Source organism: Eurypyga helias, unplaced genomic scaffold (genome assembly GCF_000690775.1).
Source record: "Eurypyga helias isolate BGI_N326 unplaced genomic scaffold, ASM69077v1 scaffold1773, whole genome shotgun sequence".
Classification (NCBI taxonomy): Eukaryota; Metazoa; Chordata; class Aves; order Eurypygiformes; family Eurypygidae; genus Eurypyga; species Eurypyga helias.
The window spans coordinates 1,770-22,709 of NW_010240334.1; the positions used below are offsets into that span (position 1 = coordinate 1,770).

Below are 20,940 nucleotides of genomic sequence, written 5' to 3' on the forward strand. Positions count from 1 at the left end.
AGGAAAGCCCTGGTGATGAGTCAACAGCCAGCCCTGAGACACCACTTCTGTCCTTCTCTGCATGCAGGTGCGTCTGCAGGGAAAAAAATCCCTGCAGGCTGTGACAGCTTCCCAGATGCCTCAGTTTGATGGATAGAGAAGGATTTTGCCAGGACTGTGCCCTGTGCTTTGTAATTAAGAAGCACAGACAGGTGTCCAAACCTTGGAAGAGTGAGAAAAACAGGACATGCAATTAAGCACGTGAACATTTTCAGGTCAGAAATTGGTCCCAGGAGCAGAAAACAAGGAACATGGTTCATCTGTCAGCACAGGAAAGAGCAGGGTAAGAGGCAGGATACTGAACCAGAGGGAATGTAGCTAGAAAGACAGGAGAACTTGGAGGGAAATACCTACACCTGAGTGCTCTCAGCTTGAAACAAAGCAACACACTTGCTCCAACTGGCCAGGGCAAACCACCTGCCCTTCACTGGATCATACAAGGCACATCTTCCTCCTTTCTCCACCCACAGTTGGCAGTAGCACTCTGGCATGCCTCCTGCGTTCGCAGCAGGACATTACAGCGAGGTGTCCTACCATGGTTGCCCCTGGCATTCACCCTGCACTCCCACGGAGCCGTGGCACTCCCCACAGCAGCACTGCCCCATTGCAGTGATGCAGGAGGACCCCCTCACCCCCAGACCAAAGAGCAAAGCCTCAGGATTGCAAAGTTAACATTTTATTGAAATTAAACATATGTAGAACAGAGGGGCAACAATGGCTCAAGTGTTTGCTAAAAAAATACCACAGAATGTTTCACATACAGAGTCTTAATACAGTTTGGATGGAAACAATTGAAAAAGTAAAGTACTCCCAAACTCAAAAAGGGGGATTCACATCCCTGCTTTAAGCCTTCATGTTCCCAAATACTGTCATCCCTTAATCAACTTCACATCCTTCCCCAGCAGAAGACTGCTGGGCACAACCCTCGCCATCAGGTACAGAAGCAGATGTGAAGAAACTCCTGGTAAGAACTGTTACTCCAAAGGTCTTTGCATGAATAAACATTCATGTGTTTGGGAAAGACTGGCTGTAAAACTACCATTTTTTATAAAGCTGACAGGTGAGCAAAGTTACAACATCAACACTTTAACTTGGTTTCTGTTGAAAACCCATTGAAGTAAATTGCCTCCAACACTAGTTGACATGTTTTAGAAAACAATCCCAAAAGATCTGAATATTACTGTGTGATTTTTTCTGGTAACGTTAACAAGTGATCTGAAGACTTAAAAGCAGTCAAGTGAGCTGCTTCAAGTGACCATTTAAAGCCTATCTACAGTTTAAAAAAAAAAAAAAAATCGACTTACTTTGGGCACAGTTTTTCTCCTTCGAACCTCAGCCAGACTGGAAGCCAATCCTGCTACCGTACATTTTTTCAGCCAGCTGGGAAGGCCATGGCCTCCCTTTCGACCACATATGTTTTTATAAATGGTAGCGAGAGTCACATTTTCCACGAAGGAGATGTGCACTTTTCCACTTCTTCACATCCATTACTCGCCCCAGATCCACAGTAGTGTAACCCAGGCGAGATGCTCCCTCATGGGCAGCGTTTGTTTCCCTGAGTGAGCAGGCCAGTTCTCCAGGACAGGCAGGAACACAGGCAAAGGGCCCACTTCCAGGGGGTCTTGGCACTCGTGGAACAGGCACATCAACTCCATGGAAACAAGAGATATGTAGATTTACAGCGCTTGTTTTTCAGACATAGGCTGTCCATATACTTACACGGCTTCAGAAATGATCCATGTAAATGGGCAAAGCCTTGTGTTAAGGCCTTTCCAGTAGCTTCTCATCACGATATGCAGTCCACAGCCTCTGCAGTAACACTAACCTCCAGCTGCAACACGCACACACACAGCCTGTACACCAGAAGGAGCATGCAAAAACAGGTCAGTGGTAAAAGATGTGAGGGAAAACCCCAAATCAGTTAACCGCACCAGGTCTCAGCTGTTCAGCGATAGCACTGAGTGATTGCAACACATCGAGACGGCTGCAGCAGCAACGTGTGTCCGTAATGGCAGTTCATGTCAGGTCCAGGCATGCAGCTTAGATAAATGGTGCCAGACTGCTGAAAAGGGTCCCACCACCAGGAACTGGTCTGTATCTTAGTCTGAACAGTCCCTTGGTTTCTAGGGTAAAAGGTAACCACCCACTGCAACAGAACTGCAGAGAATCTACAGCCCCTGCCTTTCCAGTCGGGCGTTACTGCTGCTGGACCAAACTGAGTCCTTACACCCAGCCGCATGCAGCTCTCACGAGACTACTTGCTTCCTGTTCGTGCTGCTTTTGGAAATACGGAACGGAAAACAACTGTACTGATACAAGGGAACCAAGGTCAACCTGGTCTCAAGTAGGTGACGCAAATATCACTGCCACAGCACAGAAAGGCACGCACCTTGCTTGCTGTTCCATTGCCATAAATGTAACGTCTTTGAACCCGCAGATTTAAGGCAAAACCTCAATTTCTCCCATTTACCTGCTTGCATGTTTTCTGACAATTAAACATTTTCTGGTTCACAGTGATACACAACAGGTTTTTTTAATGCTGGAGATGAAAGTCTGTTATAGCAATACTACCAATGTTCTGGCACAAAAATGCAAGATCAGATTTGTAAACATAATGCTGCCTTTTTCAGTTGACAGCACTTTGAGAAGTCACACACAGACACAGAAAGATTTGGCTCAGTTGTGACCCAATAACCTGTGTTTTCACATGATAAAGTAAGCAATGTTTTACATCAAAATGAACCAAAAAGCTGCATGAAATGAAAGTTTATGCTGTCTGGTGATCACAGTATTTAGAGTTAAATACATCTGTTCTTTGTTATATTCCTGGCACCCAGGATAAAAATCTTTACATATATATTTCATGTAGGCAATTGCTTCTTTGCGTATCTCTCTTGAAAAAATACTTTATAGTAGTATATAAACAGGTAACCTACATGTTTAATTTTATAATCATGACCAAATACGATATACATGCCACTTTTGTAAAGTACCGGTTTCCCCAGGGTTATTAAAGCTGACAAACTATTGAAGTGGCAATGCTCTCATCTTCCATAATAGAAGTAGCAGTTTCGTAGGAAAACCTACAGCAACACTTGCCACTTGTTTTAACGTGAGCCTCGTTAGAGTAGCAGCTTGGTTTTTTTCCCCGGCAGGCATGCTCACCCCCACACATTCTTGCACACAGGCAGTACAAGCACATACTGTCAGACACTGATAGGCCTCGCCGTGCTTCTCAGGTGCTACAGCAAAGTGGGAAGCAGTGCAGTTCCTCATTTAGCTACACTAGATGTACACAAGCAAACTCCTTAAGGCAACCACTGCAATGGTGGGTTTAAGTTGCAGGGCTGAGTTTGTGTTGTAACAAAGCGGCTGTATACAGCACATACACAGGCCTCTTTCACCCTCCAAAACAATGGGATGATTGGGGTTTTTGTGCAAATTTCTAAACTTTCTACCATTTAAGGCAAAGAGTTTGCATTAACAAGGTCAGAAAACCACCTTATTCTTATGCAAAATGTCTTTTCGCTACAATACTTTCTCAACGAAAACGGGCACAAGATCATAGTAGAAGTGCTGGGTCCCCAGCATCTACTGATAGAATTATTTCCATGGACAAACATAAATCTTGAAGAAAAAAAGAAGGGACCAAAAAGAGCAGCTTCAAAGACAGATATAAGCAACATCAACAACAACAAAAGCACTTAAATCTGCTAATACTGAAAATTCTGTAATGCCATAATCTGATACTAATGTTTAGAACCTTAGAACAACCGATCTTTTTAAAGTTTTAGATAAATAAGCTTTATAGTTCATTCACATGCCCTGGTCGAAGCAGAAGACTAGTGCAGTGACCCTGCTTGCCGCTGTTCAAACTCCCGTATGAGTCTCTTAATATGCAACAGCTTGTTGTGGAGATACTCGCATCTGTACTTGTTTTCATAGTAGCTGGGGCTAGGCTGTAAAAGTAAGATAAAAAGAAAATCAGGGCATGAAAACATGTCTGCACAGTTTAGTATTTCATGGCCTTTGCTTTAAAATAGCCTTGAGCCGTTCTCGGTGATTACAGTGAGTAACACCCACAAATCCAGTGTTAAGCATACCTGCTTTAACTTGTGATACTCTTCCAAGATCTCCTCCTCAAGAATCTTCAAGAAAAAAACATGAAGGCAGTATTAAGAACATTCCACTACTACCAGAAAATGCAAACGTATGTAAACACTAAAAAGACACTCAGTTTTACTGAAGCTATTTTTTGATCCCTGAGCCACCACACTCCTGCATTGCAAAATTGAACCCCTAAACCCTTGTGTTCAGCATGTGAACAGGCAACAGAGGGAGCGTGCCTTTGAAGATTACCCTTGAGATGTTGCTCACGCTGCTGCGCGTTCACAGACAGCTCCAACAGCTGGAGTCTGAGGGCTGAACAACTTTTTACAGGGTTTGCTCAAGCTTCAGCCATCAGAGCTCACCCAGGCAGGGTCTGAGGATGCATGCAAGTTCTGCAAGGCTTCCCTGTGTCTGACTGAGCCGTACCAGGGATGTGAAAATCCTCCTCCTGCTCACAAACACACTTGCAACCTGGCCAAAACCTAAATAAAAGCCGATCAAAAATCCTCAGCATGCAATAGAATTAAAGATGTCGGATATTGAACACATGGCATTTGTGTGTCCAAATCAGGGCAGCGCAGGTGAGAAAGGCAGAACACCAGGTTTTTAACACCCTCCTCTGCCAAAGTCGGAGCTGGGATCCGCCACCTGGCAGACGAGTACGTGGTGGCTGTAGGTCTAGTTAAGTATAGATAATCAGGGGAAATAGAAGACCTTGGGATTATGGCCACTGGTTTCCACACACTTCCACTCTTCTCCCCAGCCTGTGTCACCACACCCCTCCCCTGGCCAGGATGCTGAGGTGTCAGCTCTGCGACCTGTTACTCACACACTGAACCTGGCAAGCCTTCTAAAACCACATCGAGATAATTCTATAGAGCAATACATGGAAGAGTCTGCCCTTCTGGAAGGGCTGAAGAGGGAGATGAAACACAGTCTGCGTAGTTTCATTCCCTCTTTACCTGATATTCTCTGGACCCTGGAGAAAGAAGTTTCCGCTGTGCATCAAGCTTCCCGAATTTCTCAGCGACACTCTGCATCCAAGCATGCAAGCGTCTGTATTCATCATACTCTGCACTGAAGTCAGCCTCGTATCTCTGGCATTGCTCGTGCAAGACTATAGGTGTGTATTTTCTAATGGAAAAATGAGCACACGTGCAGTTTTACACCAAGGGCAGAGTGAATGTCATCGTCACCCAAGCTTTAAGTCAGGTAACTGTGACTGACTGCTGACTGTCTGACATCTGAGCGCACTTGCTCCAAGAGAATGTATTTAAGTAATTACAGAAATACACCATATTGTTGTGACACTTATTTGCTAATATTTTACTTCTAAGGGTTTTTATTCAGAAGGTACACACACACACACAAAAAAAAAAAGTGTGGTACACTTGGAAAGCATGAGCCGTCTTTCGAATATAGAAGGTCCAATAAACCCATCAGCTTCAGTGAGAGAAGAGAAACTGGTAGATCATAATACCTTTCTATGAGAGGACAGGTCACTTAAGTTATATTTACTTCTGAAAATTTGTTTTCAAGACATTTTTGGAAGGAACTGCCTTTATGGAGGCAGATGCAGTACATTTTTTGGCTACATTTGTGCCTATCTAAGAGCAAAGCACCGTTAATGATAAAATTTGGTTATATTAGTGAATACCAGTCCCACTGCTGTCCATCCAAGTAAGGCACTGGTGATACAGGAACAAAACCAAAGAGCAGAGAAGTCTGAAACACAAAACACCCCAAACCCCATCACATTGCTTCCTAAGAAGGGCAAATCCTCCAAATGCTTAATGCCATGGATGCAACTGAAACTTTCTCCACGCCCTCCTCCCTCCAATGAACCTGAGTGGATTTAACAAGATCATTATAGAGATCCACGATGAAGCAACTATGGGAGTCAACAACACCATCTCCTACCACCATCACCTCTGCTCCTTCTGGCCTAAGACATGGTTCTTCTTGGGTGACACAGGTACCTGGACATGGGGGTGAATCCTTCAAACCACCCTGAGGTCAATTTTAATGGGCAGTGAGAATTTAACAAGTTGACAGTGTGTAGCAACACAGACAACAACTTTTGTCAGCGATGCGTCCCCGGCCAGACGCACCTGACCAGAGTGCTAGATGGTTTTTAAAAGACGACCCCCTTCAACATTTTGGGAGGTACCTGCAGAGTGACAGTGCAGAGGAATGGCTTTGTGCAGAGTTACACCACACAGCAAGAGTCCCAGTCCCATTGCCAAGAGCCCAGCAAAGCACTCGCAATGTAATTGTGTTTTGAGGGAAGAAATGAGATTAGAAGTGGGGAGAAATGTGAATCTGTTGCATTTTTGTAGCTTTCGCTTAAACTTTCCTTAAAAAGCTTGAGTTCTCATAATCTCTGTATTAAGATGGAAAGTATCATTATGCTAAAGCTGTGATTACGTTCATGAATTATGTAGCATTAGAGATAATACTCCCAAAGTCCTTTACACGGGATTAAATTGCAGGTGCTCTCAGGTCTCAATCTTTCTGTAATGATCAGGGAGATGTCTGAAACTGCACAACCTAATTTTTTTCCAGGACACTGTGGCCAGTAGATTATCTGTGAGATAGTTCCTGAGGTTATTCCTTTCACAGAAAATTCTTCACTAAACTGTTTACTCCCAATCAGAACTAAAGCAACTTTATGAAATCCTGCATGAAGGCTTTAATTTTTCGTTTGATTATCTTTAAGAACTTCTTGCAATGGCTACTGGCATCCAACTGTAATAGCTAATACCAAATAACCATATACCTTACGTCCCAGTACGACTGCTCTCAGTGCGTTGGGAAGCAGACAGTGAGGAGCTGAATCTGTCTGCTTTCACCTAGCAAAGGGTGGGAAGTAAACGTAGGTTTGAGTTCGCAGCCAAACATGTGAAGCACTGAACTGCCTCCCTGCTGGGCCAGACTTACTTTCAGTTTTCCCATGGAGCATCACTTAATAAATATGATGCAGGGTGTTACCATGCCATCTGCTTCGATGCAGATGGAAGGTGCACCAAAGCTGAAGTGCTACAAGGAGCCCTCACCTCCCTTCCTGACAGAAGTTCCTTCTGTCAGAGGAAAACCTGGCATTTCACAGTGTTTAAGAGCCTTCTGCCTCCCTTCTTGCACTGCAAATACAATGAGGGGGCTCATCCTCATCACCACCGCTGTGGCTGATGCTGTGCGATTGCATTGCTAGGAAGTGTCAAGCTTATCCTGCCTTTGCCTCTCTTCATGCTTATTTCAGCTCTGAGCAGTGAAGGCCCATCAAACCTTCCCAAATTCCTTCTTCCAACGGAAGATAGAGCCTCAGATTGCTCCCCACTGTGACCATCCCATCACAAAAAAAGTACCTTTTATTAGAAACTCAGGTTTCACTGACCAAGTTATTCCAGTTATTCACTGTATCCTCCTCTGACTTGCATATGTTTTAAAAAAAGGTCTCCAATAAAAAGGTGGGGAAAAAGCCCAGTCACTGGGCATTTGCAGAACCTATTTCTCTGGTCCACAACAGCAGAAAAAAATCCCCCTGATAGGAAAAGATTCCATATTCTGAAAAAGTCTTTAGGCAACCGAATGATTTTTTTGTTGCAGCTACTTCATTTTAAAGGAAGTTCTTTAATGCTCATCATGGATGATAAACCTGGTTATATTCCAGGTAAATTTTAACTTTTGGGCATGTTAACCTGATGTGTGAGAATTTGTTAAGGAGTTAAAATTAAACTGGCTTACAAAATTAAACTGTAATTTTATATACTGCAATATGCCAGTAGTTGTAGATATGTAACATTTCACACACAGGTTTAATTATTTTTTTATCTTGCCCTGTGGACCGAATTAAGCAGCTAAAATTTAAAATTTAAATTGTGGTTTTTCTAATTTCTATTTTCTCTGCAATTCCATGGTGAAATGGAATGGTGAAATTCCATGGTGAATTCTGCTCTAGCTTCATGTTAGTCAGTGGACATTTTACATCACAGCTTTAGAAATAACTTTGATGGTTAACTCCTCTTAGCTCATACACAGGCACTGTAATGCTGGACTTTAAAGCTTACTGTCTTCCCTCCCCACTTCTCCTGCTCAGATGCACTCAGCAGCGAAAGATGTTCAAATTTATGCATTTAATATTTTAGTAATTAGCTTTCCTCCTGTACTGCCTCACCTCTAAAAAGAAAACCGCGTACAACTTTTCTAGTATGTTCTTGAAGAACGGCACTAAATGTTTTAAGTCTCATAAAGGATATTGAAAGTTACTTTTAACATTTCTTTCCCCCACAGTAATTGAGGGACAACCTCAGAGTTTAAAACTTGCAGTTACTCAAATAATACAATCACAGAATGGTTTGGGTTGGAAGGGACATTAAAGATCATCTAGTTCCAACCCCCCTGCCATGGGCAGGGACACCTTCCACTAGACCAGGTTGCTCAAAGCCTCATCCAGCCTGGCCTTGAACACCTCCAGGGAGGGGGCCATCCAGACATTCTCTGGGAAACCTGTTCCAGTGCTTCACCCCCCTCTCTGTGAAGAACTTCTTCCTGATATCTAATCTAAATCTCCTCATCTTCAATTTAAACCCATTACCCCTTGTCCTATCACAACAGGCCCTTGTAGAAAGTCCCTCCCCAGCTTCCTTGTAGGCCCCTTCAGATACTGGAAGGCTGCTAGAGACACCTGGGTGACTTAAAGGAACTTGTCATTGTTCTAAAACGACATTTTAGTAAACTTTCGATTTTGTAGCTAAGCAGGAGTTTTTATAGATGACTTTTCAATTGCTTCAATGAGCAGCAAGAGACTTTGAGTCGTTACTTTACTCACATGAAGTAGTCTGGTTGTTCACTTGATAAAGGAGGATCTGAGGAGGCAGTGCAAGTTTCTCTGACTCCTACAGAAAAGCAGAAGTTTGACAATTGTGATAAATGGATTCTTAATACAGCCAAACAATACCAACCTGATGGGCTTGAAAAAACCCTTCAGAGTTTTATTCTCACTTTAAGTGACTTACAGAGCTCATTCAAAGTTAATGACAGGGCTCATATGGCCTTCTCCCCAGCAGGCAGCATTGGGGTTTGGAAAGAGGGCATGGCGACTTTATTCTGCAGGTTCTGCACTACAGCAGTATTAACCCAAGGTCCGGTTTTCTTCTTGAAAGACATGACGTGGCATCTGCACAGCAATTCAAGTTATGCAGCAACACATGCAGCTGCACAAAAGAACACAGCTTGATAGGCACGTATATATACACATACAGGCATCAATATCAACCTCCAGGTTCCAGCAAGCAATGGAAATCTGAACTTCTTTTCATGCCTTGTTTTTATCCCTCCTTCCCTACCAATTTTGGGTATCTCAAGTTAGACCTAATTGCAGTGCTGTTCTAAGCGGGGAAGGTCAATAGCACTGTGTATGGGTTACTGGCATTCTGGTTTCAACAACCTGTAACAAAGACTTGCTCATCATTAATGTGGCCATACTGACTTTGAAAGTAATTTGCACTTGTAAAAGTTATTTGCACTTTGACCTTTTAAGTGGCATTATGAAAACACTTAACCTCTAATCCCTCTTTTTAGAGGAATATTTCACAAGCCCCCTGTCTTTTAGATACATACGAAAAACAGCAAACGTAAAAAATAGTTAGCTAGGACAGGAAGGGATCCTCAGCATCTTGGTAATCTCACTCTGCTTTTCATCTGAGGCTTTGTGGCAGACTTAAAAAACACACTGCACTGTCCTCTATATTCATTATTATCTTACATTGCCACAGTTTAAACACACTGTTTCTGTGAAAGCTCAGCCGTTCTTGCGGACATCTGAGCTGTCTGAGCTTTAAGGCATGGGGAGAGAAAGGAGCTTCATTTCTACTTGATTCTTTGGCTTTTAACATTAAAATTATTATGTGGTGCAGGAGGAGTATAAAAAGAAGCCTGAAAGCGGGAAAAGCATTAGAGAGAAACACAAGCAAGAATATCCACAGTCACAGTGTATACAACACAATGTGTGAGAGCAGTTTTGCTTGCCAGCATTCAATTTGCCAAAAATCCAAGTGCACTTCTTGGCATGGCTCTGCCCATTTGAAAACTTCAGTGTAAGAACCAGCTTGACACGTAGTCAAGATTTTCCTTCCCTGGTTGTTCAGAATGCGGTTACTGGCTTCTGAAGAAAGATGCTCACGTATTTACAAATCTGAGCATTAATATTTTAAAGCAAGCCCAGGTGACGTGGGCACTGTGCAGCATGTCCAGGGTAATGTGAAAAGAAGATCTCAAAGCACCCTTATCCACAAGCACAACGACATTTCAGAGGCACCTACGTGCTCTAAAGATGCTGCTGTGCTGTGACAGGAAAGGGCTAAACCTGACTTCTAATTTGTGAGTCTGAAATCAGACAACAGTCAGATTTAGCAAAGGAACTGAAGTCTGCCCTACTTTGTGTGTGTGTGATGAAATAAAATGTTCAAGAGTTTATGTTTAGCTTTTCAGTGCCATTTTAAGTCTGTACCATATTTCATTGGTTTCACTGAACTCGCCGTTCACTCTATGTCAAGCAAAAAAATCCATTCCTCGTGTTTTTCAAGTACCAGGCTCTTCCTTGTAAGCAGTGGTTGCCCAACAGCAATCCATTTAAAATTTGCTTGTTCTAATATTTTTTCTGCTACAGAGTGAAAATTCCTAAAAGTGAACCTAGTTTTAGATGAGTATCCAGCAGAACACCTTCTGGTTTTTATATTCTTGGGTTTGTTTGGGTTTGTTGTTGTTGTTTTTTAAATCAACAGTTACAGTGTAGTGCAGTGTGAGAACAAAACCACTGATTTGTCGTGACCATAAAGCAGGGATAATGGCAAAGCACATGCTCTAAAGCAAGTCAGAAAACAGGCCACTTGCATTTCCAGTCCCTGGTTTTACTGGTTTTCACCACGGTTATCCGTGAAAGAGAAAAAGCAGCATGTCAATACCTTCTTGTGAATCCAAACAGGAGGAGTTTTCCAGCTTGGAAGTTTCTTCTTTCTTAAGGTCTTTCTCCTCCTCACTCACACGCACAGTATTCTGTATTTTGCTTTTGTACTTCTCCTTACGCCTTTTTATCATCCTGGGCTTTTGGTACAAGTCCGCAGGCTTCTTGTCTGTACACTTGGGACGCTCCACCTGGGAGGCAGGCACTGGGGTTTCCACACGAGTCTGAGAGGCAAGTTTTTGTTGCTGGTTCTCAAAGATGTTACTTATGTTTTGATTCCAGGTGTCCACTGGCAGGTCTTGCGTCCCCCATCCCTCAGGAGTGTTGGGGGAGCTGGAGCTGGCAGTGTGAGGAGAGTTGGAAGTGGGATGGATTGTGGGAAGCAGCCACGGAGAAGCAGTAGTACTGGTGGCTACTGGGGCAAGAGGTGGCAGAGGGGTAGCAGGGGCTTTCTCACTGGAGGCGTTGGACGCTGGGTGGATTCGGGTGGTGACGCGAGAAATCCTCTGCTTTTTGTTGACCACAAGACTGCTAACATCTGAATTCAAAGGCTGTTCCTGTAATAATTTTTAAATTAGAAGCATTATCAGAATTAAGTTTTGCTCCCATTCTGAAAAAGAAGCATTTCTGAACAGGCAGTTGCTGAAAACATGTATTTCTTATCTAAAAGTAGCTGCCCAGCATGGAAGTGCTGCAGCTAAACATGTAGATTATTTCATTCTTGGCTCCTAATCCCATGATTTAGCAAGTTGTTCTTTAGATCTACAGCTAAAAGGCTTTGGGAGAAAGCTGGTCTCTTCAGGAGCTCTAGCAGAGGCTTCACCAGCATGAAGACGGACGGTTGGTGGTGTGTCGGTACTGATTTCAGATTGGACAAACCAGGTGAAGAGGCTGCTTTTGCTGTCATACAACCACACGGTTTACTCCAGCGGCCCCAAGAAGCACGCAGTAACGTGCTTACCACAGCACGTCAAGTGCAAAGCTGACGTGAATAGGAAAAGCCTCAGTTTTGCCACAGCTGTCACTCCAGCAGTTCCCCGGCTGAAACACTGACTCACACACTCTTGTCTAGCACATACGAGTCATGTTGGTGAACGAGGGCAGCTTGGAGACAGAGTGCCCAGCACAGCTCTGTGCCACCCTGTAGAAATAAATCCAGATTCCATGTGTGAGGGGGCAGGGGTGAAGAGGTCCCTGGCACCTGCACCTTTCATGTTCCGACTGGAAGAAAGTTGGGGAAAAACAGAGGTGGGCCCTCCCCCCTCTATTTAAATATATGTATCTTGGGCCACATGGTCTCTTGGTGATCTGACAGGCACCACTTGTTGCACAAACTGTAATTTAATTGTGTATAAATCCCAGGCCACTGAGTTGCGATGCTCCAGAACTACAAAAACATTGAAAACAGTTGAACCCAAACTCACCCACCTGATCCTCTGAGGGTTCTTTTTTGAGACAAGGCACTTAGAGCAAACCCTGCAGGAGGGGGACAATGATGAGGTCACCTCCAAAGGCTCCAGGAGGCCTTTCTGGAGCATCCCAGCCCTCTATGGCCAGAACATGCTCCTGCAGTGTAATGTGCCCAGCCAAAACAGCACCTCCACTGATTAACAGTGGCTTCATTTAAGCTGGCCTAATGACCACCGCTCTTAATGACTGCTCTGTACAGCACTGACCTCTGCAACAGCTCTGACCAGAGAAAGGGCACAGGCTTCAGCTAAACCAATACACTTCAGCCACCCTGAACTCCACAGCGAGATTCCACAAAGAACAGTCAAAAAATTTTGGTCACAGAGCGTCATTCCTGATGTCCTAAAGCTGGAATAGACCACCAACCAACATTCCAGGAGGACACAGCTACAGTTTTGACCATAGCCTAGCGCTGTGTCATTGATTCCTTGGTTTGAAAACAGTACATTTACAACAGAAACCCACTTCTTTCTTGCCATTTAAATGCACAACTTTTATCTGTTGCCCATTTCCTTGGATCTTGCTGCCTTTATGTGCTTTTTCACTGCAGTAAGGCCAAGCACTGACCAAGCTGTGTAACCGCCCTCCTCAGGCTGTAGTCTGCCAAAATTCAAGCCAGTTTTGAAGCCAGACCTGCCTGGAGCACAAAGTTAGACTACAAACCCTGCAGAGGTCCTTGCTGGCTTTAGGATTTTTTTTTAGTGACTCTCTGGGTAACACTACACAAGTCTTGCAGTAACTTCGCAGGCACTTTGCACAAACCGGGAAGTGGCTATGAAGGACCTCAGGAAAGCCAGTCTGAATTAGATCTGGAAATACAAAACAATATTAAAAATAACCTAGGCATGAAGAATTATTCAGAGCTACAGAAGTTAAAATGTAATCTTTCTTATAACATTAATCCAGTGTAATTTTACTGGAGATGCTCTTTACCAAAGAACGTGCCCTGAGAGATGCTCGAAAGAGGCAAGCCAGGAGTCGAGACAGGACCTCTCACACCCGGCATGCACTCCTGCTGCTTGCTTCTTGCCAGCTTCAGCAGCTATCTGGCCTCTTTCAGATGAAGTTTAATCAAAAAAAAAAAAAAACCAAACACCCCATGCTCCCCCAGGCTCCCTCAGGTCTTTTGCTAAACCGTTTGGCTTTTTGCCATCCCGCCAGTGCTTTTACTGAAAAGCTGTATTGTAGTAGAAGAGGCCTAACACAAGGGTAGGAACAGGAGGAGGATGATGCTGAGAGGTCTCCTGTTAGGCAGAGAGCTCATCAACTCATTTGTTTCTTGCTCCCAAAAGGAACTAGCTAGACAAATCTGTTTTGAATTTGAGGGCAGACGCCCTCCTGTGCCCGAGAACCTGAGCAGCGCCTTTTGGAGATGTGTGTCGGTGCACCTGTCAGCTATCGGCTTCCCTAGATCAATACACAAACCACCAGCCATGTCCTAGTTAATCAAATAGGACAAAGGGTTATTCAGCACCAGTGGACTACACGATACTACGCTGAACGTGATATTCCACAAGCTGAAACAGAAGCAAACCATGTAAAAGCACAGCATTTTCTTGCCTTTTATATTAGCACTGTTCACTTTGACTCAAAGGTCCAGGACAAGGTGCTGCTGAACACCTTTGGGTTCTGAAACACCATGGCCATGCAATTATGGACAAGGTCACTGATTTATATGTGTCCTACAATAAACAACTATCTACATAATCATATTGACATAAGGTTGTAGAATGGATCTGGTCTAGCTTGGATGATGCTGAACTATAAATGCTTTTAAAAATAGCACTAAGAAGCAAGAAAGTACTCAAAAGGTGTTCTATGTTCTATTGCAGCTCATCACTGCGAGTGTGCTTCTGTTAAAGGTTTTCACTCTATGCTCAAAGCCACAGAATCTACTTAAATTTGCCATGAAAGAAAACGTTAAGTAAAATTACCTTGATTGGAGACAGTCATAGCTTCCCTAAGGATTATCTTTGCTAACATTTGACAAGTAGAAGTTAAATGCACGTGCTTCATTTGGCAGATCAACTTTGGGAATTTGAATAAGCTAAAAGAAAAAGAATTTATGTAAAAGCTTCAATCTGCACTCCTCTGTAATTAACTAGGACCATATTTTTAAATGAGAAACTGTATTTCAGAGGTTTTGGTATCATTTCAGTCACATCCCTAAAAAAGCTGCTTTGGCACAAAAGCAGCGCTGGCTGTCTCTGTCACAGCGATAACCGCCCTGAGAAAAGCTACAGTGGTTCAGCCTCCAGTTCAGCAAAGCACTCACGTAGCAACTCAGCCTTTCCCCCTCAGTGGAACCGATAGGCACGTGTCTCACTGCAAGTGTAAGCGCCTGCGCAGTGTCACAGGGAGCTCAGCTCAGCTCACAGAACAGACGACAGCAATTCGCACAGGCCACATCATTGACTCTGCGATTTATTTGGTCCTAATGAGGCACATACAGGAATCAACTCCAAGAAGGAAAACCAGCGACATCCAAACGTCAAGAACATAAAAGATGAATTTCAACTCCAACAGGCTTTTTTTCTCTTACTTAGCTCGAGATGCAATTATTTGCATAAATGTTAAATGTAAATATTTTTTTCTCAGTTTCATCATATGTGAACTAATCATTCAGTACAGAATATGCTGCATTCTGCTGGAGCTTAAAAAGAAAAATATGAGAAATCATTGCAATGTTTATGGGTATAAACACATTTTTCAATGTGCTGCTATATGAAATGGTACTGCAGCACAAAAAACCAACAGCCATTTTAAGGTCTCAGAAGGCCAGGGCCAGGCAGATTCAGATGTGCCTTTGATCACCTGGGCTACCCTGGTACCCTTAAATGGGTGCTTAAATGATGCCTATTGCAAAAAAAAAAAAAACACCTCCAAGTGGATCCTTACTGTAATTTGTCCTTATTCTAGACCTTCCTAAGCTTTATATCTAAACAGTACCACAAAGATGTTTGAGAGGAGATGGGGAAGTCCAATGTGTGCCTCAAGGGGATTTGATTCAGGGAGAAAATAGCCCATGAACTGAATTGCATGACGGACATTAATTGCTGTAACAGACCCCTGATCTGAGTTTCGTGTTGTAGGAATCACTACAACAGAAATCACCTCAACCTAAAGAGGGCAAGCCTAGCAGGAAGTACAGCAGTGAACCTGACCTGAGATGGCTTTGGTGCCCAATGATCTCAAGCAACACTCCACCTTTTCCTGTCCTGAGTGACCCCCACACCTGACTGAACCTGAAGTCACGGATTAATGGACATTTTTCCAAGACGGTCCATAGGCTAAGGGAATGGTGTCTGTGTGGGATGGGATGGGAAAGGAGGAGCTGGTTAACGAGAATTTATGGAAAAATGTGGGAGTCCAGCATGACATAAATTGTATGAAACAAGGAGTGGGTGGAGAATCTGCTGGTTTCAGTTGGGAACGAGCTCTGCCCTACACAGAGCTGGCTGGCCCAGAGCGCCTGGGCCATTGTACATCAAGCACAGTGGTCAGACTGAGTGTGTGCATGCACAGTTTCAGAAGCAGGAAATGGCCTGTGAGGGGGTATCATTAAGACTTTGTCTAGCTTGATAGCTGGGTCCTTTGCTCTTTTATTAGCTCTTGGAGCAGTTAGTAGGGGCACAGTTTTCTTTTGTTAGTGAGTTGGAAGGTCAGCAGATTTTTCTCCCTGCTCTCAGTTTTCTTGGTTCTCTGGGACCTTGCTGTGTGCCAGTTGGCTCATGGTGAGCTATTTGATAATAAGTTCTATTTTCTGTTGTTTTCATTACTTAGTAACAGTAGTAATGTTAGTATTAGTAGCACTGTAATTTTCATTTCATTATTAAATTGTTCTTATCTCAACGTGACAAGCTTTCCTTGTTTTTTCCTCTGACTCTTACTGGAGAAAGGGAGGTGAGCTGTGAGTGACTGTGCGGTCTTAATTGCTATAAATAAGTCTAAACCATGACAGACGTGTATGAAGGAAGAGCCTTCCTTAAATGAAGCAAAGACTCAGTAATAGAATCATAGAATCATAGAATCATAGAATGGTTTGGGTTGGAAGGGACCTTAAAGATCATCTAGTTCCAACCCCCCTGCCACGGGCAGGGACACCTTCCACTAGACCAGGTTGCTCAGAGCCACATCCAGCCTGGCCTTGAAGACATCCAGGGATGGGGCATCCACAACATCTCTGGGCAACCTGTTCCAGTGCCTCACTACCCTCTCTGTGAAGAATTTCTTCCTGACATCTAATCTAAACCTCCCTGATTTCAACCAACATATGCTGTTGGTTTAGACTAAATTTTTTCTGCCAAATACTAGAATGGTGAAACCTCAGGTCTTGTTATGCAACATCATTGTCCTGGAGATGGACATCCTCAGAGGTCAGACATGGATAGACAGTGAGGCAAAATGACAAACTGGGTCACCACCTGAGCGTATTCATGTGAAGCAAAAGGAAGCACTTTTTTGATCCAACTTGCCCCATCTCTATTTGAAAGCAAACCATTATATATCTCACAATATAGGCTACCAGTACTATTTGGCTGTGTCTGAAATGATCCAACAGCTACAATAGATCCATTCCCCATTTCTATGGGGAGTAATAGAAAACAGATATTCACCATACAGTAGTCTGGTGTGGCCAGTCAAGAAACTTGATGGTCCTTGGCAATTACAGAACCATAGAATCTTTTAGGTTGTAAAAGACCTTTAAGATCATCAGGTCCAACTGTTAACCTAACAGTGCCGAATCAACCACTAAAACCTGTCCCTAAGCACCTCGTCCACGTGGCTCTTAAATACCTCCAGGGATGGGGACTCAACCACCTGTCTGGGCAGCCTGTTTCAAGGCCTGACAATCTTTTTGATGAACACATTTTTTCCTAATATCCAATCTAAACGTCTCATGGTGCAACTTTAGGCCATTTCTTCTTGTCTTGTCACTCATCCGCACCAGTGGCCAGTACAGTGAGACAATCACTTCTGTAGTACTGCTGGCCACTCTGTTCCTGATCTAAGCTAGGATACCTTTGGCTGCCTTGGCCAGCTGGACACACTGTCAGCTCGTATTCAACCTGGCTGTCAACCAACACCCACAGTTCCTTTTCCACCACGCAACTTTCCAGCACTTCATCCCCAAGTTTCCAGCATTGCCTGGGGTTGTTGTGACTCAGCAGTTGGCCTTGTTAAACCTCATACAGTTGGCCTCCAGCTATCGATCCACTCTGTCCAGATCCCTCTGCAGAGCCTTCCTATACTCAGGCAGAGTACACTGCAGTACACTGCAGTACACTTGGTGTCATCTGCAAACTGCCTGAGGGTGCACTCAATCCCCTCATCCAGGTCTTGATAGAGATATTAAACAGAACTGGTCCCAGTACTGAGCACTGGGAAGCACCACTTGTGACCAGTCACCAGCTGGATTTAACTCCATTCACCACAACTCTTTAGGCCTGGCCATCCAGTCAGTTTTTTACACAGTGAAGAGTATACCTATATAGACCATGAGCAGTTTCTTCAGAAGAATGTTATCGGAATCAGTGTCAAAGCCTTTATTAAAGTCTAGGTAGACAATATCCACAGCCTTTCCCTCATCCACTAAGTGGGTCACTTTCTTGTGGAAGGAGATCAGGTTCGTCAAGCAGGACCCGTCTTTCAAAAACCGATGCTGACTGGCCCTGATCACTTGGTTGTCCTGTACATGCCATGTGATGACACTCAAGATGATCTGCTCCATAACATCCCCTAGCACTGAGGTCAGACTGACAGGTCTGTTGTACCTCAGATCCTCCTTCTGGACATTCTTGTAGATGAGCGTCACATTTGCTAACTTCCAGTCAACTGAGACCTCCGTGGTTAGGCAGGACTGCTGATAGATGATGGAAAGCAGCTTGGTGAGCACTTCTGCCAGCTCCCTCAGTACCCTGGAGTGGATGCCATCTGCTCACATAAACTTGTGTCTAAGAGGTGAAGCAGGTCACTAACCATTTCCTCTTGGATTATAGGAGCTTCTTTCTTCTCCACATCCCTGTCTACCATCACAGGAGGCTAGGTACCCAGGGAACACCTGACCTTGCTCTTAAAGATTGAGGCAAAGAAGGCATTAAGTAGCTCAGTCTTTTCCTTGACTATGTATGCTCCCATATCCAGTAAAGGGTGAAGGTTTTCATTAGCCCTCCTTTTGTTGTTGTTGTGTTCATCAAAAAATTTTAAATTGCCTTTTATAGCAGAGGCCAGATTAAGTTGTAATTGGGCCTTAGCCCTTCTTATTTTCTCCCTGCAAAACCTCATGACATCCTTGTATTCTTCCTGAGTTGCCTGCCTCTTCTTCCAGAGCTCATAAAATCTCCTTTTTGACCTGAGTTCCAGCCAAAGCTCTCTGTTCAGCCAGGCCAGTCTTTTTCTCACCAGCTCATCTTACAGGACATGGGAATGGTCTGCTCCTGTGCTTTAAGACTTCCTTCTTGAAAAATGCCCAGCCTTCCTAGACTCCTTTGCCCATCAAGGCTGTCTCCAAAAGGACTCTGTCAACCAGTCTCCTAAGCATGCCAATGTCTGCCCTCTGGAAGTCTGATGTAGCAGTACTGCTGACCCCCGTCCTTACTTCTCTGAGAACTGAAAACTCCATCATTTCATGATCACTATGCCCAAGACATCTCCATCCATCATACCCCCTAACAATCTTTCTCTGTTGTCAAAAAAGAGGTCCAGTGAGGGGCCTTCCCTAATGGACTTACTCACCAGCTGTGTCAGGAAATTACCTTACACACACACCAGGAACCTTCTAGACTGTCTCTTCTCTGCTGTATTGTAATGCCATCAGACACCTGGTAGTTTGGAGTTCCCCATGAGAACAAAGACAATCATAAGACTTCTCCTAGCTGTTTATAGAATATTTCATCTGCCTCCTCATCTTGGTTGGGTGATCTATAACAGCCTCCCACCATGCCTCGTTCGTTTTCCCCCTGATTCTCACCCACAAACAGTCAATCCTGTCATCACTGTAATTAACCCCTAGACAACTGAAACACTCTGGAATACAGGCTACCCCACCACCTCTCCTTCCTTGCCTGTCCCTTCTGAAGAATTTCTAGCCATTCATTGTGGCACTCCAGTTGTGCGAGTCATCCCACCATGTTTCCGTAATGGCAACTATATCATAGTTTTCCGGCTGCACAATGGCCTCCAGCTCCTCCTGTTTGTTGCCCATGTTGTGTGCATTGGTGTAGATGCACTTCAGCTGTGCTATTGATCCTGCTACCTTTTGGGTGTGAGAAGCCATAATTCTTGTGTGACTACTCTCAGGCACTCCCCCCGGTTTCTGGCACATCATTAACACTTACATCTTTATTGCCTCATGGCTCTTCATCCCCTACCTCCACTGAGATGGCAGACCAAAGGTCCTCACCACACTGTCCCTTAAACACTGGTGTGCCACCCCCAGGCTCATCTCCAGTGAGCCTGATTACAGAGCAAGACCTTATCCATTAATGATAGTATAACAGGGCATGGTTGTAATTACTGATCATCTTTCAACTCTACAGATAGAAGTCCCAGACGAAAAAGAGCAGGGCCCTAATCCAGAAGTAGTGTTTGTAAGAACTAGGAGGAAGAAAAATGTAATTCCTCAACTGGTTTTGAATCAGATTCAGGACCTGGATCGACCTAATAAAATAGAATTAGAAGCAGCAGTAGGTGCTCTAGATTTCTAGTGCTTTCATATTCCTGGATCTAGTATATTAGCCAGATCTTTACGTGTCCTTTTAAAGTAAAATACCTTTTGGCAATGGCTTTCAAAACATCAGGAAGCCTAAACATGTAAAAAGATGATGAGGCTTTGAGCAAGTTGGTCTAGTGGAAGGTGTCCCTGCCCTTGGCAGGGGAGTTGGAACTAGATGATCTTTAAGGTCCCTTCCAACCAAAACCATTCTATGATTTCTATGATCATTTCTAGGGCCTATACACCTTTTCCACCCCTTATTACTAGGGAGTTCAGAGATCAGCTGCACTGTGTTGTTCTGTTTGTTTAATTGTTTCTTTATTTCTCAGCACCAGGATCTGTAACTGAAAACTTCTTAATTGGCCATAGATTAAATTAAGTAAAATTCCCTGACTTTGTTCTGTTGCCTGTGCCACCAATCATTTAACTAAAATTAATACAGTCTGAAAAGCCTGTGAGAAGTGGTTAGGAAGGCGGGTACACAAATGGTTAGGACTTAAGGGGAATTCAATTGGTTTTAACATGAAGGCAAATAGGCCTGGCCTGTAACACATACTCTAGCTAAACAAACAGTGAGTATACTGATGCCAGTTTTACTGAACTGTGGCTTGATGCATAGCCTGATATGGGAAACTGGCGTGTAGTT

The 20,940-nt window shown here is 43.8% G+C and overlaps 1 protein-coding gene across 1 annotated transcript; it reads right to left on the minus strand.

The window, feature by feature from the left end:
• Window positions 1-3,881: 3,881 nt before the first annotated feature.
• Window positions 3,882-18,613, minus strand: LOC104507191 (RNA polymerase II elongation factor ELL2-like). The gene is made up of 6 exons (XM_010148397.1): window positions 18,560-18,613; window positions 11,112-11,667; window positions 8,978-9,044; window positions 5,112-5,283; window positions 4,143-4,187; window positions 3,882-3,998 (listed from the first exon to the last, which is right to left on the minus strand). Exons 1-6 carry the CDS (start codon window positions 18,611-18,613, stop codon window positions 3,882-3,884), a joined length of 1,011 nt encoding a protein of 336 aa, XP_010146699.1.
• Between the last annotated feature and the right edge of the window lie 2,327 nt (window positions 18,614-20,940).

What these genes read in the sequence shown, in the direction of transcription:
- LOC104507191 (XM_010148397.1), bottom strand. Translation starts at nt 18,613, where the DNA reads ATGGTAGACAGGGATGTGGAGAAGAAAGAAGCTCCTATAATCCAAGAG. An exon ending in CTATAATCCAAGAGGAAATG is followed by an intron (nt 11,668 to 18,559) that starts GTTAGTGACCTG and finishes AAATTATTACAG; the next exon opens with GAACAGCCTTTGAATTCAGA. An exon ending in AGTATCACAAGTTAAAGCAG is followed by an intron (nt 3,999 to 4,142) that starts GTATGCTTAACA and finishes TTACTTTTACAG; the next exon opens with CCTAGCCCCAGCTACTATGA.